General features: G+C 43.1%; 1 protein-coding gene across 1 annotated transcript in view; it reads right to left on the reverse strand.

The window, feature by feature from the left end:
- DNAH3 (dynein, axonemal, heavy chain 3) overlaps window positions 1-18,057 on the reverse strand; it is a 230,804-nt gene that overhangs the window by 83,866 nt on the left and 128,881 nt on the right. Inside the window, exons 34-39 of the mRNA XM_006875979.1 lie at window positions 15,454-15,673; window positions 14,547-14,681; window positions 10,891-11,002; window positions 8,493-8,734; window positions 4,336-4,436; window positions 1,540-1,645 (exon numbers count right to left, since the gene is read on the reverse strand). Of these exons, the coding sequence (XP_006876041.1) occupies window positions 1,540-1,645; window positions 4,336-4,436; window positions 8,493-8,734; window positions 10,891-11,002; window positions 14,547-14,681; window positions 15,454-15,673 (916 nt within the window). The remainder of the gene's footprint in view (window positions 1-1,539; window positions 1,646-4,335; window positions 4,437-8,492; window positions 8,735-10,890; window positions 11,003-14,546; window positions 14,682-15,453; window positions 15,674-18,057) is intronic.

Below are 18,057 nucleotides of genomic sequence, written 5' to 3' on the forward strand. Positions count from 1 at the left end.
GAAAGCCTCATCTTTCTCCCGCGGAGCAGCTGGTAGTTTCGAACCGCTGACCTTAAGGTTCGCAGCCCGATTCGTAACCACTACGCTACCAGAGAGACAAAATAGACAAGGTCCCTGCCCTTATGGAACTTTGAGTTTGGGGGTTAGAAGACAACAAACAATAAACAACTAAGCAAGCAGAAAAATAAACAAAACACAAATCATGGAAAGTACTAGCAGGAATAGATACAGGCACTTCAACAGAGAATAACAGGAAGAGCTTACATAGAGAGTTCAGGGAGAGCTACTTGGAGGAGAAAACCTTTATGCAGAGACCTGGTTGTAAGGCTGAGGCACCCGTGAGATGGCCTGGGGCAAGATTTCAAGGAAGAGGAATCAGAAATGCAAAAGCCTTGAGTTGGTAAAAACCTGAGCTTTTCTTGAAACAGAAACAAGACACAAGGGGTGGAGAGTCCTGAACGGCGGCTGAGGAAGAGGGAAGGGTAGCTGGGTTGAAGAAAAGGGAATAGACCCTTGTAGATCGGATATGGCATTAGAGATTGTCTGCTGAGGACACTGGGGAGTCCCCAGAGGACTTCATGTGTGTGCTGGTCTGGCAGTTTTCAGTGTGTGTTTTGTATAAATGTCTGGATTTATAAAAACTGTGCATACATGCAAGTGGTGACAGACATAGAGACACATCCTGTACAAAGCCTCAAAGTATCTCTCCAGTGGGAACAGGACCTGACTCAGACCTTGCTCGCTTCTTCGGTGGGATACTTTCCCAAAGACCTCTTTACTGCAGGAAAGGACAAGAGGCACTACAAACATTGCCCTTCTGGTTTCTCCTCTTCCTTCTTCCCTAGTCTGAGGATATGGCCAGTGGACTTTCATACCTCTCTTTTTGGATGGGAAAAAGGTAATAGCTGCTCTTAGGTACAAGAGTAAAAGCATTTACAATGGGTTCCAGTTTCCTAGAAGTGGGAGGTATGGAGTCTAGATTACTCAGATTGGAAGTGGCAGAGCAGAGACGAACCTTGTTGTTGTTAAGTGCCGCTGAGTTGGTTCTGACTAATAGTGACCCTGTATAGGATTTTAGAGGAACAGCTGGTATATTTGAATCACCAACTTTGGGGCGAGCAGTCCAGGTTATCCATCACGACTTCAGAGAGGAACCTAGGTCTCTCTAACTTGACCTATTTCTGGAAGCAACCTCTAGCGATGTTTCTACTAGTGTGGCAATGGAAAAGGGGTGAGATTCCAGTCGCCATATACTATGGCTCTTTAGGCACTGGGATTCTCCACGGAAACTGACAAGTGATAGAGGAAGTGGAGGAAGGAGAAATTGATGGCACCACGCCACCCCATTCACATGGCAGAAAACTGAAGAAACAGCAAACAGCCAGGAAACAACAAGGTTACTGGGCCAGACAGGACAACCCTGCCACACCTTGCCTCCTAGAACTCGGAGGAGGAGGAGGATGAAGATGAAGATGCAACCAGGTGGTCTTTGAGATGAGGGAAAAGGAGGTAGGGTGGGAGGGGAGTGGGACGTCTCACCAATTCCTTGTGCTCCTCAGTGAGGCAGGAGGGCAGGGTGTCCATGTAAGAATCCTTCAGGGGTTTCCAGCCTAGCTGATGGGGTTCCATGTAGATCATCCCACACCTGCCAAGCACAAACAGAGCCAGTCTGGTTCACATCTGTGTTCCCAAGCATAGAAGGATACAATAAGTGACGGCAGTTACGGCGTGGTGGCTCCATATGACAAACACTGGACTGTGAACCACAAGGTCCGCAGTTTGTGTCCACCAGCCACCCTGTGGGAGAAAGATGAGGCTTTCTGCTCCTGCAAAGATTTGAAGCCTTGGAAATTCTATACAGGAATATCATGACTCAGAACCAACTCCACGGCATTTAACAACAACATGGCAGGTAAGGAGCTGGAGCTTGGGTTAGGTCAGACTCCTCACCAGCTCCAGGCCAAAGGGACGGCCCACTGGTGATAAAAAACAAGTTATAAGAACCAGATCTTTGGAGTCTGAGAAACATGTCTTCATATTCAGTCAGATTCTACTGAATGACCACAGCCACGTTTCTTTTGTATATATATACTTTTTATCTTATTTTTGTTGCTATATTTATTCAGAATATATATAGTAGTTGTTGTTGTTGTTAAGTACCGCTGAGTCAGTTCCGACTCATAGTGACCTTTTATAGGGTTTCTGAGGAGCAGTTGGTGGGTTTGAAGTGCCAACCTAGCAGTTAGCAGTCCAGTGCTTATTCCAGTGCCACACCAGAACTCCAGATAGCAGATAATACATCAATTCAACAATTTCCATATGTACAGTTCAGTGACGATGATGACATTCTTCAAGTTGCACAGCTGTTTGTACCTCTTTTTCTAAGTTGTTCCTCCCCCATTCACATAAACTCTCTGCCCCCTAAATTTCCTATCTAATCTTTCAAGTTACTGTCATTAATTTGAGCCCATAAGCAGGTGTTTTTAATGTCTCTGAGTTTCTGTGTTCTTGTCCGTAAAAGGATATATAAGTATTGATTTATAAGTCTCTTTATAATGATTTAATTTAAAAAGTCAATAAAAATATTAGTACTGTGACCAGCATATACCCATTGAGTCTGATTCATAGTGACCCTACAGGATAAGACAGAACTACCCCATAGATTTTCCAAGGCTATAATCTTTAAGGAAGCAGACTGTCACATCTTTCTCCTGGTAGGTTTGAACTGCCAACTTTTCATTTAGCAGCTGCATGCATAACCATTACAACACCCAGGGTCCTTTGGCCAGTTTGTAGAAGACCCTTAATTAAAGGTAGCTATTATCATAAATACCACATAGTGGTACATAGTATTTTATGTAACATAAGTCTTTTTTTCCCCATTCCATTCCACTCCATGTAGATGATGTCTTCTTTATTATTAATACTGGCTACCATTTATTGACCATAGAAAAGCTAAAGTGACTGGAAGAAAATGAAGAAGTAAAAAAGCTGAACATAAAATTTCAAGGGGGCATCTCAAGAAGACAAAGTCAAGGGATAAAATGAAATGTGGAAAGACCCGGAGTCAGAAAACCAAAAGGGAAGAACATGCTCAGCACTCTTAAGCTGAAAGAAATGAAGAAAAATTCAAGCCTTCAATCGAAATATTGAAAGATTCTATGGGAAAATATTAAATGATGCAGAAAGAATCAAAAGAAGATGGAAGGAATTCAGAGTGACTGTACCAACAAGAATTGGACAATGCTTAACTACATAGTCCTGGTGTGGTACTGGAGGATAAGAACTGGACTGCTGTAGGGATAGAGTACAAATCCTCCAAAACCCATCCTGATGCTAATCTAATCCATGTCTCCTATCCCCTCCCCAAGCTCCTGCTACGCATACCGAAACTCTTTGTTCTCTAGGAAGGGGCAGACAGCCCCCTTCTCCTACTATGTATATAGAAACCTTTTGTTTTCATGCTTTAGTTATACATATGCTAGGAATGGGCAGACACCCACTGGCCCTGGCCTTGTGGCTGGTTCCTGCCTTTCTGTGTTCCACAGATCACCCTGAACTGCTCTGATGCATGAGGCTTACTTGCCACGTGATATAAAAAGATCCTAACACACGCCCCTGGTGCAGAATTTTGACTGTCCAGTTGGCCATCACTGGATGCAGTACTGCTGTCCTGGTCAGTAAGTTTCCCTTTGGAATAAACTAGTATCTCTCAGACTATCTCCTGGTTAGTTTTTCGGTATCTCGGCAACTACCTATGTGGAAGGGTTCTCCCATCTGGGCTTAAACCCAAACTAACCACAAGGGCATTTGTTCAAACCCACCAGTTGCTCCTTTGAAGCTCTATATAGGGTCGTTATGAGTCAGAACTGACTCAAAGACACGTAACAACAACAATAACAACTATTACAAGAGGTACCAAATGATCAAGTACCAATGTAGTGAAGGAAGAAATTGAAGCTGCATTGAAGGCATTCATTCACTCCGGCTAAAAGGCATTTGAATCATTTTAAACTGTCCATTATTAAGAATTATGCCAATACGAATATTCTTATACATGTCTTTTATTGTACATGGGCCAAAGCTGCTTGGGGGCAAATCCTTAGGAACAGAACTGGTGTGATGAATGCTCAATTTTAAGAGATAATGTTGAATTCTTTTCCAGCAATGTGGGTTGAGGACTGAGTTTATGACCAACCAAAGAAAGAACAAATAATGCAGGTGAAATGCTGGGGTCAATCATATTTGTGAAATTTTAGATTTCCCCTCACCCCCTGCTTCAGGTCAGCGGGGTCAAACCCTCCCTGAAGGTGCCTAATTCACAAGGTGATTTACCTGCTCACAGTGGCTGGTGATGCCTGCTCAAGGTCAGCTGGCTCGAAGATGAGGCTCATCTTGGAATTCATCTGGATAATCTCTCCACTCATTAGACACAGCTAGATGTGCAAAGCAGAGGCAAAAGTTAAGCAAAAGGGGGTAAATTCCAACATCAGTGAAAAGTTGAATTCATTCAAAATATAATCTTTGAGCATCTGGTCCTGGTGCATCTAGGCTGCACGATGATGCACTGGACTTCAAGGTCAGTTTGAGTCACAAGGTTGTCAGTTCAAACCCACTAATTGCTCCTCGGAAACTCTATACAGGATCACTATGAGGTGGAACCGACTCTGGTGCACAACGACGACTGTGTGTCAACACCATAATGGTGTTGTTGAATACTCAAAGTACCACGGACTTCCAGAAGAACCCACAAATCTGTCTTGGAAGACGTACAGCCAGAGTGCTCTTTAGAAGTGAGGATGGCTAGACTCCATGTCATATACTTGGGACATGCTATCAGGAGGGACCAATCACACATGAGAAGAACCTCGTATTTGGTAAAATGGAGGGTCAGTGAAAAAGAGAAGTCCTTCAGTGAGATGGACATGGTAGTTACAACAATGGGCTCAAACACAGTAACAATTGTTCTACTATGCGTATGGTTGCTATAAGTCTGATCTGACTTGATGGCATGCAACGACAGCAACAACAACATGTGCAAGGCGCTGATCTTGGTGCAGAGCCTCAAAAGACAAAAAAAAAACAAAAAAACAACCCCTGTCCTTTGGAAGTTTATGTTCTGCTGGGAGAAGAAAGATGCTAAGCAAGTTATATGGTGGTGGTGGTTTTGTGACTCATATTGTTGTTGCTGTTCTGTGCTGTGGAGTCGGTTCCGACTCACAGCGACCCGTACATGGTTTCCGAGGCCGTAGTGAACCCAAGGTTTCACTACGTAGTAAATCTTTATGGGAGCAGAAAGCCTCATCTTTGGTGGGTTTGAACTGCCAACCTTATTGTTAGTTGTCCAATGCTTAGCCCATGTCACCTCCAGGTCTTTTTCTTGCAGAAAGTAAAGTAAATACATAGGAAAGTCTCCTAAGTCAGGAGTGCTGTTTCTCATCTGCCAACATGGGTTCGAGCGAGATATTGGAGTCATAAGATAAGGTGTCTGAGGCCTTGGTCTCTCAGGTGAAGAAAGGGAACACCTGTCTTTCTAACTTAAGACTAAAAAGCTTCTTGTGGGTTACCTGGTCCACATCAAGCACATCTTGAAACAGGTCATTGTGTGCATACCTAGGAAGGTCACATCTTCTCAGAAGTTGACACCACCAACCATGTCATCTATGAGTTCCAAGAAGAGTAAAACAGACACACAACTGTGACTGTAGTTTGATTTACACCCAGAGGTGAGAAATTCCTTGATTGGACTCTCTTTATACTGCTAATCTCAAGACCAGCCTATACATCTGTATACATCATGTAATACAATTTATTTCTATTTTTATAGGTTATATAATCATAGAGTTATGCACATGCTATAATTAGTGGATGAGTATAATTTGGATAATTAGGCCTCCATTGTAGAGCATGACTCACTCAGCCTTGTGAAATTTAAACAGAGTTATGAAAATATATTTTGGGTTGATAATGACTTATATTCAGTGCAGGCACCTTTCCTTAAAATGGCAATAAATTTTATTTTAACAAATACTTATATAGCACTTGTCATACGTCAGGCAGTATTATAAGCAGTTTGCAGATAATAATTTATTTAATCTTACTAACAAAACTATAAGAGACATACTTGTATCCCTATTTTACAGATGGTGAAACCAAGGCACAGTGACAGATACTATAGAGCTAGTAAGTTGCTGAGGGAGTACTGGTGTAGTGTTTTAGGATAAGCACGAGACTGCTCACCACAAGATCGGCATTTAAAACCCACCAGCCACTCCTGGGAAACACTATACAGGGCTGCTATGAGTCGGAACCAACTCAACAGCACTTAACAACAAGAAGTGGCAGAGTCAGGATTAGACCTAGTCTGGCTCGAGAGGCCATTCTCTTTATTAACCATGATGCACACTTTTGCAGCATGTAGTTTTCAAGGATTGATGCAATCATTTTTCTCATTCCACACGCACTTAGTAATGATTCTGCCACACATCAAGAGGTGGAGTCTATTCCTCTATCCGCTCGAATCTGGGAGGGCTCCAACTTCTCTGACAAAAAGGGTTCAGAAGAAGTGATGCTGTGCCTCTTCCGAGTCTAGCCCTTAATTTCTTGTCTCTTCATCATACTGTGAAGCCCAAGCCTCATGGAAAGGAGTAGAGATTGAGATGATCTTTGGAGAGTGAGACCAAAGAAGAAGGAGACCTCAGTGAATGAAGAAGTGATCTTGGATATGGATTTTCCAGCCCTGGCCACTCAGCTCTAAGGCACAAGGATAGAAATCAATCATCCAGCCAAGTCCTGACTTCAAAATGATGAGCAAAATAAATGGTTATCTTAAGCCACTGAGCATTGGAGTGGTTTGCTACACAGCGATAAACAATTCAAACACTTCCCCGACATCATATACTATGCCTGTACTATCACATTTGATTCTCAACAAGCCTATTTTGGTATTATCTTTTCACAAATGGGAACTCCGAGGTTCAAAGACGTTAATTAACTTCCCCAAGACAACACAGCTCAGTGGTAGAGCTTAGGAGTCCAATCTGATGCCATCACCAAGATTTTTAACCACTAGACAACACTGTCCCTAAACCCACTAAGCTTACCAAGTACAAATAGAACCCTAATTTATGAGTTGGTAACGGCCACTCTCTTGTAGAGCTTTATTTCTTCTTTACCGCCCTGTTTTTTCCATTGTTGCGAAAATACAGTTAGCCCATTTGCCAATTCAACATTTTTCACTTTTACAATTCATCGAGACCAACCACATCAATCATGTTGTTCAATCATCACCAACATCCATTGCCATTTTATGAGAAACTCTACATTAGCTAAACCAAGATGTTCCTTCCTGTCTGCCCCTAGTAAACACTGTGGTATCTGGTCTCTACACATTTGCCTTTTCTAAGTTTTTTACATCCTATATTGCTTGGCTTTTTGTAATTGACTTATTTCACTCAGTATACTGTTTTCAAGCTTCATCATGAAGTGGCATGGATCAGGATATTACGAGTCTTGGTGTGGCACTACGCAAAGTCGGTTTGAACTACAAAGTTGGTGGTTCAAGCTTGCCAGCTGCTCCTCAGAAACCCTATCCAGGGCTGCTATGGGTCGGAACTGACTCAACGGCACTTCACAACAATAACATGGCTCAGTACTATCCCACTGTGTGTGTATATGCCTCATTTTGTACATCCATTCATCTGTTGATGGATAGCCGGGTTAGTTCCACTTTGGGGCTATTGTGAACGATGTTGCTCTGAACACTGGTCTACATTTGTCTGTTCCCATCACTGCTTTCAGGTCTCTTGGAAACATTTCTATGAGTGGGATAGCTGGTCACATGGTCACTCTACTTTTAATTTTTTGAGAGACCACCAAATTGTTTCCATAGTAACGATACCATTTTGCATTCCCAACAACAATGAACAAAGGCTTTAGTTTGTCTACATCCTTGCCAGCATTTGTTAGTTTCCATTCTGTTGGTTTTGCTTTTTAATTTTTTTCAGTCTTAGTCATTCTAGTGAGTGTGAAGCGGTATCTTCCTAATGCTAATGAGGTTCAGGAGTCCTGGCGAGGTGCTATAGGATAAGCACTCAATTGCAATGTCAGTTTGAACCACAAGGTCGGTGATTCAAATTTACCAGCTGCTCCTTGGAAACCCTATGCAGGGTTGCCATGAGTTGAAACCGACTTGACGGCACTTGACAAGAACAATGATGTTGGACATCTTTTCACGTTCTTGGTAGCCATTTTCATATCCTCTTTATTCAGGTCCTTTGCTACTTTGTCAATTGAATATTGATTGTTAATGTAATAAACATATGAATTATGAAAGGGGGCTTCAAAAGTTCATAGAAAAATTCTATTTATCTTTTCATTCCATATTCCCACACTTTTTGAAGCCCACTCGTAATATCCTTAATTAATCACTTAAGGCAACAGAGGAGTTTAGACCCCACCCATGTAAAAGTGAATTTTGGCTCAGCTGTTACCTTTTTATTGTCATCCAGAACAGTGTTCATATTTTCAATCCAAACAGCATCCACTGGCCCATCAAATATAATCCACTTGCGGTCGTCAGATACTGAAGACGCTTGCTCCCGGAAAGTGTTGGCAAGGACACCGTCCGTCCATTCATGGCTCACTGGGTCAAAGCACCCATAGAGCTGGCCCATGGTGATCGCCTTGGGGTTGATGACCTGGTACTCCACGGGAAACTCCTCCATTTGGTTAGCTAAAGCAAAAATGTCCAACACCAGTGACAATGACTCGCGTGAGACCAAAACTTTAGAGAAGAGATTATATCATCTCAAAGACCAACCAACTTTTATGAACGTGCCATCCAAGGGCAGTCATTATAAAATGTGTGCTCACATTTGGCATATTTGTATAAGCAAGGCCTTAAATTGTTATGTTACTATGTTACTGTTGTTCCAACTCATAGTTGTAAAGTTTCCAAGGCTGTAAGTCTTAATAGGAGCAGAAACTCTCATCTTTCTCTTGCAGAGAGGCTGGTGGGTTTGAACTGCTAGTCTTGCAGTTAGCAGTCCAGTGCTTATCCTATATCACTACTGGTGCTTCAATTACTTCGTTGTTGCTGCTGTTGTTAAGTGTCATCGAGTTGGTTCTGATAAGCAATCCAGTGTTTATCCTATAGCACCACATCAGTTACTCACCACAAGTTCTGCTGAGGCTAATTTAAAACAGGACCAATAAGCCAGTTACATCTAGGACTAGAGAAATCTGCCTGGTCCTGAAACACACTCAAGTAGTAAGGGAGAAAGCAGCCATATTATCATTCCTCTTTCTGTATCTGAGGTTCTCATGGTCTTCCTAAGAATCTTGGCTTTTAACTTGAGATGAGGAAACAGCTAGCAAGCAAAGATATTGGGAAATGATGAATATCTGTCCCCCACCCACTCCTGCCCATTTGAAAGTCTGGAGTCCTGGTACAGTGCTGTAGGATAAACTCTAGACTGTTACTCCACAGTCAGCATTTCAAACCTTAAGCAGGATCTCTGTGAGTCGGAACTACTCGATGGCACTTCACAACAACAATAATCTGAAAGTTTGGTTTACTGCTCAACTCTCTTTCTTAGCTACTCAATAAGTGATAACAATAAAGAATTACTGTCATTTCCCCCAAATATACATACCACTAGAATACCAGGGGGTCCTGATGTGTGGGTTAATGTGCTGGACTGCAAAGTTCATTTAGGCTGCAAGATCGGTGGTTGAAGCTCACCAGCTGCTCCTTGGAAACCCTATACAGTGTTGCCATGGGTTGGAACCAACTTGAAGCCACTTAACAACCACAAGAACAGAATACCAGGACCCAGCTAGAAATCGATGGGCTGATGAATGGCACAGCATATATATTCAATAGTAAAAAAGAACACTTATACACGATCCTTCTAAGTGAGGGGAAGTTGGAGTCCCCGAACCATGAACTATATAATGAGCTGTTTCAGCAGGATCCCAAAGCAAAGAGAAGGGGTCATTTAGTCATCCTAGTCATTTGGTCTCCTGATCTATTTGAAAACACCACAATGATTAAGTTGAATGTCCAAATTAGTTAGGAAATCCCTAGAGCAAAACCTCAAACATCAACAGCACTATAACCACCAAATGTTATTAAGAAAAATGCTTAAATGAAGTACTTGAAGTGGTCATGTCAATCGCCCTGTCCTGCCCCCTGACCCCACAAGTCACTACTTTTCAAAACCACAGGCTTGAGTTTTAGTCAGAAACAAAACTCAACACAACAACAACAACAACAAAACCCTGTTTCTTTGGTTATAAACAGCCTGCATTCGTTAAACTGGCACCATGTAAGGTTATTCCCCTGTATAATATAATTTCATCTCATAACAATCCCATTGTTGACCTGGGAAAATAGAAGCTAAGAATAAAATTGGGAGGTCCAGCCATTTGCCCAAGGCTTGGGTCTGATTGAAAAGCCTGAGCCTTCATCTTTTATATTACAATGAAGAAAAGAAGGAAGAGAGAGAGAGGGGAAACAAAACCCAGAAAGGACAAACAGAAGGAAGAAAAAGGATGAAGAAGAAAAGGGCGAAAGAAATAGAAGAGAAGGATGAAAAAATAGTAGTGATTTGATTTCAACTAATACAATGATTTGCTTTAGACCAATGGGAAACCTTTGGAGAATCCACCTTTCAGTGTTCAAGAAAATTCCTTAAGTTAAATGGAACCTGCCTTGCCCTGCCTTGAGCTATCCGCCAGCAGACATCTGTGTGCCATGGTCTATTTGTAGGTCTGGCGTCACCGCTTAGGACTGGCAAACCTCACAGTCTGGCAGTAACTCCATGGAGTCAGCCTACTGAGCACTGAGTCCTGGACTCCTCTGGAAGTCAGAGGTGTGCATTTTACCTGCATTTAAGTCACCCAGAGCTGCAGCCAACACCTTGTAAGCACAGGTCTTGCCGCCCATGGGGTCTCCGACGATCATGTAGCCATGCCTGACCAGCATCATCTCATAGATCTGGGAGGAAACATGTAAGAAGTGAATCACTGCAGGCTTTCCCAAGGTGCAAGTTAGTCACGACTCCATGAGGGGTCACATCTGTATCACGGTCACATCTCTATCTGATGAGCCGTAGTCTTTTGGGCATCTATTGTTTAAATATTCTTTGGATGAATACATACATCCATGGCTCAGATTATTTAAAAGATTAAAAAAAAGAAAAAGCAGAGCAGTTGCTTTTTAAAGTCAGCACATTAACCCACAATATGCCAGGCGACCCTAACTGTGTCAGAGGAGTGCTACTCTATGTTCAAGTTTCAACAGTTGTAACCTTTTTGGAAGGAGATGGGCAAACCTTTCTTCCTAGATACCCCTGGGTAGACTCGAACCAACATCTTATCAGTTGTTAGCTGATGCCTTAACTGTTTGTGCTACCCAGGCAGCCATTTAAAGGATGTTCTTGTTGGGTGCTGGTGTGGAGCTGTGGATTAATGCACTGGACTGCAAAGTGGGAGTGAACTGCAAGGTTGGCAGTTCAAGCTCATCAGCTGCTCCTCAGAAACCCTATACAGGGTCGCTATGGGTTAGAACTGACTCGACGGCACTTAACAACAACTGTTGGGTGCTGTTCAGCTGATTCTGACTCCCAGAGGCTCCATGTGGCAGAGTCGAATTGTCCCACAGAGTTTTCTTGGCTGTAATCTTTATGGAAGTAGGTTACCAGCGCTTTTTCCTCCACAGTTACTGACTGGGACCAACTGCCACCATTTCTGTTACACTATGAGCTTAACTGTTGTACAACCAGGGCTCCTTATTCATTTGTTGTTGTTGTGTGTCATCAAGTCGATTCTGACTCATAGCAACTCGATAGGACAGAATGAAACTGCCCCGGAGTGTTTCCAAGTGTTTCTTTACGGAAGCACATCACCATTTCTTTTCTCCCTTAAACAAACAGCTGGTGGGTTCACACCACCAACGTTTCGGTTAACAGGCAAGCACTTAACCCTTGTGCCACCAGGGATCTTTATTTAAAGGATGTTGTTATTGTTAAGTGCTGTTGAGTTGGTTCTGACTCATAGTGACCCTGTATAGGGATTCCAAGGAGCAGCTGGTGAGTTTGAACCATCGACCTTGCAGTACTGCTACCCTGGTCAGTAAGTTTCCCTTTGGAATAAAGGAATATCTCTCAGATTATCTCCTGGTCAGTTTTTTTTTTGTGTCTTGGCAACTACCTTTGTTGGAAGGGCTCTCCCATCAGGGCTTAAATCCAAACAATTGCTAACCACAAGGGCATTTGTTCAAACCCACAAGCCGCTCCTTGGAAACTTTATACAGAGTCACTATGAGTCAGAACCGACTTGACAGCACTTTACCAACAAAGCAACATCCTTTATATAAGGCGTCTGATGGCACAAGGGTTAAGTGCTTGCCTGCTAACCGAAAGGTTGGTGGTTTGAACCCACTAGCTGTTCTAAGGGAGGAAAAACCTGGTGATAAATGAGCATCAGGTGATTTACCCAAATTGTTGTATTTAATCCATGCACAAATTGTTGTTGTGGTTGTTAAGTACTGTCAAGTTGGTTCTAACTCTTAGCGACCCTGTGTAGGGTTCCCGAAGAGTGGCTGGTACCGATGGGAACCTAAGCCCAAGAGAAGAAGTTAAGTAACTTGCCAAAGCTCATCACTGGTGGAATCAGGATTTGAACACAGGGCTGTCTGACTTCAGTGCCCCTAACCTATTCTTTTTTTTTTTTTAATTAAATGTTTTTATTTTGGATTGAGTGAAAGTTTACAGGGCACATCATCAGCTTCACATTCAACCATTCATATAGCTTGTTTCATTACATTGATTATTATCTCCTCCATATATCCTATTCTTCACAGCATTGACATTTGCTTTTACAGATTAAAAGGAAAGAGTGGTCATTTTAGCAAATTTCACTTCAGGTGGAATGGCCCATCTCAAAACTTAAATGCTGTTTTGATTTTACTGGCGCTCTCAGTAGATGAAAACATATTTCTTTAGATAAGCCTCATGCTGAAAACCAGAAGTAACCTTCCATATAGATTTACCTTCAGCCTAGAGAAACAACAGCTATGTGAAAGCTCATTTCTTGAGTTTTTGGACTGCTCTTCCATTTACATTTATGTGAAATTTTATGGCTTTTTCTCTCTTTCTTTTGACCTTTGAGTCCCTCAATGAAAGGAGACCTAATACAGAGGAGAATGTAAGGGAGCAGGGAACCTACATGAATGGAAACGGGGACAACCAAAATGGAAACAGTGAGAAGGTTCATGTGTTCTGATGAAAGTAACAGATGTCACTGAACAACTTGCACAGAAATTGTTGAATGGAAACCTATGCTACCGTGCACAGGATTCTGAGACTGTGAATCTTTACGAGAACAGAAAACCTTATCTTTCTCCTGTAGAATGGCTGATAGTTTTGAACTGCTGACCTTGAGGTTAGCAGCCCGACTTGTAACCACTATCCTACCAGAGCTCCTAAGTTGCCCAATACCCTACAGAAATAAGTGATGGGAGTGGGATTTGAACCAATGTCTGTATTCATCTCAAATCTCTTCCCTTTCTGGTTTCTTTATGGAGAATGAACGAGACGAGATGGCACTTAAGGTGCGTTGCAGCTCTGGCCTGTAATTCTGCAGAGAAAGTGCATTTGATCATTTCACCCTCAAACTAGCATGACTAAGGTTGTCTAAAGTTAGGACTGTAGAGATATTTGTGGCTCGCTGGCCCAACATCTCTTTTCTCATCTATTGACAACAACACACTGTTTCTCAGGGGAACCACCATTGGTGGTTGGGTACACATGACTGGAATGATGCTGAGTCCATCTCTACTTCCAGTGGAGGTGCATGGGTAGGGTGGGGGAGAGGGTAAGGCTTGTCTTTGTGACTGGTTCAGGGATGATGTGACTTCATCAGACCCATTCAAATCTAGTTCTTTGACTATTGCTAAAACCATGTGGAGAGTAAAATTTCCCTTTTCTTCTGAGCATGAACCTGAGAAGGTTACTGCTAAGGTTCCTGTGGGCCCATCTAAGAATGGAGAGAGAGGCAGAGCCCAGGAATGAAGAGAGAGTGATTCCTGATGACATTATCAAAACACCTGGACTCAGGCATGCCTGAGGCCAGCCTATTTCTAGACTATTCAGTTAAGTGACTAGATAAATTCTCTTGTTGATTAAGGCAGTTTGAGTTGATTAAGGCAGTTGATTAAGGCAGTCTCTATCACTGGGAACTGAGAAAGTGCTGATTCATTCAAAATCGAATGCCAAAGGTATGTTTCATTCTCAAATTAAAGGAGGTTTCAAAAGTTCATGAAAAAATTCTATTGTCTTTTAAAATTCTATTTTTCCATGAACTTTTAGATGTGTCCTCATAATGGGTTTTAAACGTTGACAACTATACATAAAAACTGAAGGTATACAACAAGCTAAACACTTACCTCCATCTCCACTCAGATTCCAAGGTACCAGAAGTTTTTCTAATACCTGACCCCAGCAAACAGTAAAATTCTCAGAAGGATATAAGAAACCAACCTGAATAATTTTCCCAATAAACCAAGGTACTGGCTGAAGTTTCATCTTTTTGATGTTCTTATTCAGCACTTCCATGAAAATGTCATAGTCTGGCTTTGGAAGAACAACTCCAGGAAACAAATCTGATATAATTCCCTGTTAACAAGAATTCAAGAGACAGTGAAGATGATCTCAATATTTTCCTAAAAAGAGATCTGTAGACATCAGAAATCTTTGAAAAAGTCTAAACCTCATGTTACCTCCATAAGACTCATCTAAAATGACAAATTACAACACTATCTGTAAAACATGGCCCTCCTCTCAAATAACAGTAAAAGATAGCAAATACTTAATGAGTCCATACTGTCTTCGAGTCCCAGGAATCTCCTGGAAATACACAAGACAGTCATGTCTTTGTGCCACACCCAGTCTGGTCATTTAACTTGCTGAAAACAACTCCCCAAATCTAACAGCTACTATTATCTTATCATTGATATCATTTCAATTAAAATTAGGAACGAGACAGGGATGTTTGCTATCACCGGTCCAAAACCAAGGCAGTTGCTGTCAAGTTGGTTCTGGCTCATGGTGAGTAGAACTGTTCTACATGAAGTTTTAAAGGCTGTGATGGTTTGGATGCAGATCAGTAGGCCTTTCTTCTGAGACTCTCCCGGGTAAGTCTGAATCCCCCTTCTTTCAGTTATTAGTGAGTACCTGACATTTGCATTCCCCAGGGACTCCTTGCCATTAACATTATTACGTTACACTGAGGCAGGGTATGAAGCCACAGGGATGCTGGCTAGACACAGAGTGGGACCAAAACATGGAAGAGGAACACCACAAAGATGTCGAGAGGATGCTCCCCAAAACATTTCATCTTTAGAAATGGAGCCCCAGTATTTGACCAAAGTTCCAAACTACTACCTACCTGAAATAGAGGGACATCTTGAGCCAGGAACTTGGCCAGGTTGACATCCAGCAAGGCCCGGAGCAGCAGGACACTCTCATCTTCCTCGGGATACTTGAGTTTCAGGTTGCCGGCGGCAGTGAGCACCGACTTGACAGCACGCATGCCATAGTCATAGTGATGCTGTGAGGAGAGCTGCTCTGAGCACAGGCGGTAGGTGGCCACGATCTTCTGAGCAAGACTGGGAGAGGAAAGACATGCATGCAGACCCCTGAGAAAACGGCCACACCTTACTCAGCAGACATTTCCACCATCCTGTTCCCGGCCCTGCAGAAACCAGGCCGGCCAGGGACTGGAGGCGTTACCAGAATGAGCTAAGGGAGCACTTAGGATGCACTCTTTCAAAGTTAGGATCCTCTAAAATATATTGATGAAAATGAGCAAATTTGCACACACACATCCACATAAACACACCCAATATGAAATGATGCATATATATACTTTTATGCATATATATACCTATATCCATCAAGATGGTGAATCAGGTAGATGTGCAGTGAGGAGCTCTGTCCGCAACAACACAGACTACTGGACCAAGCCGGCTCAGGGGATGGTGCTAGAACGCTGAACCACATATAAAGGAATATTGAGAAGATTGGAAGGCTTACAGCTAGGGGAATTTGTAGCAGAATCAAGAAATCCATTGCTTTCTAATTTGAGACGCTCAGCTATTCCTGGAGCTGCCATCTTGGGAGAGACCAAGCAGGAGAAGGATCAGAACAGCCAGAACCGCGGAGATACGGGTGTGGGCATTCGTTTTTTTGGTATCTGTTCATTGGTCTCTCGCTGTCTGCACACCTATATTCTGGTGACTAGAGGGGATGCCTGAGTGAATGGACACCCTACCCCCGCCCCTGGAGGGTTCTACTACTCATGTGCACAGATCTCGAAATTTAAAGTGACCGTTTCCACGTAAAACTAAACGGCCACCACTCGTCTGTCAGCTTGTTGTACTGTGGTAGCTTGTGAGTTGCTATGCCACAGGTATTTTAAATACCAGCAGGGTCACCAATGGTGGACAGGTTTCAGATGAGCTTCCAGAAAAAGAGACTAGGAAGAGTGACGAACTAATTCCGAATCTTTAGCCACTGAAAACTTATGAATAGCAGAGAAATACTGTCAGACATAGTGCTGGAAAATGAGCCCCTCAGGTTGGAAGACACTCAAAATGCAACTGGGGAAAAGCTGCCTCCTCAAAGTAGAGCTGACTGTGATGATGCAAATGGAGTAAAGCTCGTGGGAGAAAAGCCCACAGGTTCTTCATTTGCTGATGGGGCATAACTCAAAATGAAGAGAAACAGCTATAAACATCCATTGAAAATCAGAACATGGAATGTACGAAGTATGAATCTGGGAAAATTGGAAGTTGTCAAAAATGAAAAGGAGGACTTCCGGCACTTCCCTGACTGGGCAGCACAGGTGAGCGGGCTCCGGGGAAGGTGTGGGTGGTATCGCACAGGGGAGGCCCCCGCCTGGTAGACAGACAGCCTTTGGGCAACCATAAGACTTTAGCCTTCAACATTGTGGACTTGCTTTTTTGAAGGATCAAGCGGCTGGGGAGTTGTGAGCATTTTGAGCTTCCGCCCACCTGCACTCGCCTGCACTCTGCTCCCATGCCAGAACTGCACCCGCCCACTGCGGAGCTTGGAGCGCGGTGCTTGAGCGGACCCATTCAGAGGGCGAGCGTGCCCAGAGAGCCAGTGGGGCCACAGGAACTGACACTGTCCTTCGTGGGGGGGGGGGCCTCATTGATACGGGAAGCATTGTTGGCATGGATGTAGGGCGGGCCGGGTGCCCACGGTGCAGGGAGACAGAGGCATTTTTTGATGTCATCAGACAAGGATGCCATCTGCCTGCAGCCACTAACCCCGCTCTCCAACCCCTCTGCCTAGGCTAGCCCTCTGCCCAACCTCCGAGGCTCAGGCCCGCCCATCAAGGCATAAGCCAGCACAAGCTGAGACGCCTTGAGGTGGTTTTTACCACCAGCAACAAGGCAGTCCAGCTGTGGCTCTGTGGGTTAAGGCACCAGACTGCAGAGCCGTTTGAACTGCAAGGTTGGTGGTTTGAGCCCACCAGCTGTTCCTTAGAAACCCTATACAGGGTCTTTTTGTTTTCTTTTCTTTGTGTGTGTGTGTGTGTGTGTGTGTGTGACTAGAGATTGCCTTATTTAATCTTGTTATTTTTTCTGATGCTGAATTCTTCTTCTTTTTTTTTTGTCTTGTTTTATTTTTATCTCATTATTGCTTTTGTTTTTGATTTTGCTTTTAGTTTTGTTTTCTACCTGACTGGTGTTGTTTGGCTGTCACATAGCCTCCCTTCTGCTATGGACTGTCACATAGCCTCCCTTCTGCTAGGACTCTTTGTCCCCCTACATTACACGAAAAGAGTCAGCAACTGCTGCCAAATAGCCAAGCTGCAATAACACTTGATAAAACACCAAAACCCAGGCAAGAACCAATACCAGCTGCCATAAACCAGGGAAACAGGCAACACCTGTAAAAGTTACTCTGAGTTAAGCAATAAGAAGAGTGAAAAGGGAAGACCACATCCTGATCACATCTTCCT

Source organism: Chrysochloris asiatica, unplaced genomic scaffold (assembly GCF_000296735.1).
Source record: "Chrysochloris asiatica unplaced genomic scaffold, ChrAsi1.0 scaffold00348, whole genome shotgun sequence".
Lineage (NCBI taxonomy): Eukaryota > Metazoa > Chordata > Mammalia > Afrosoricida > Chrysochloridae > Chrysochloris > Chrysochloris asiatica.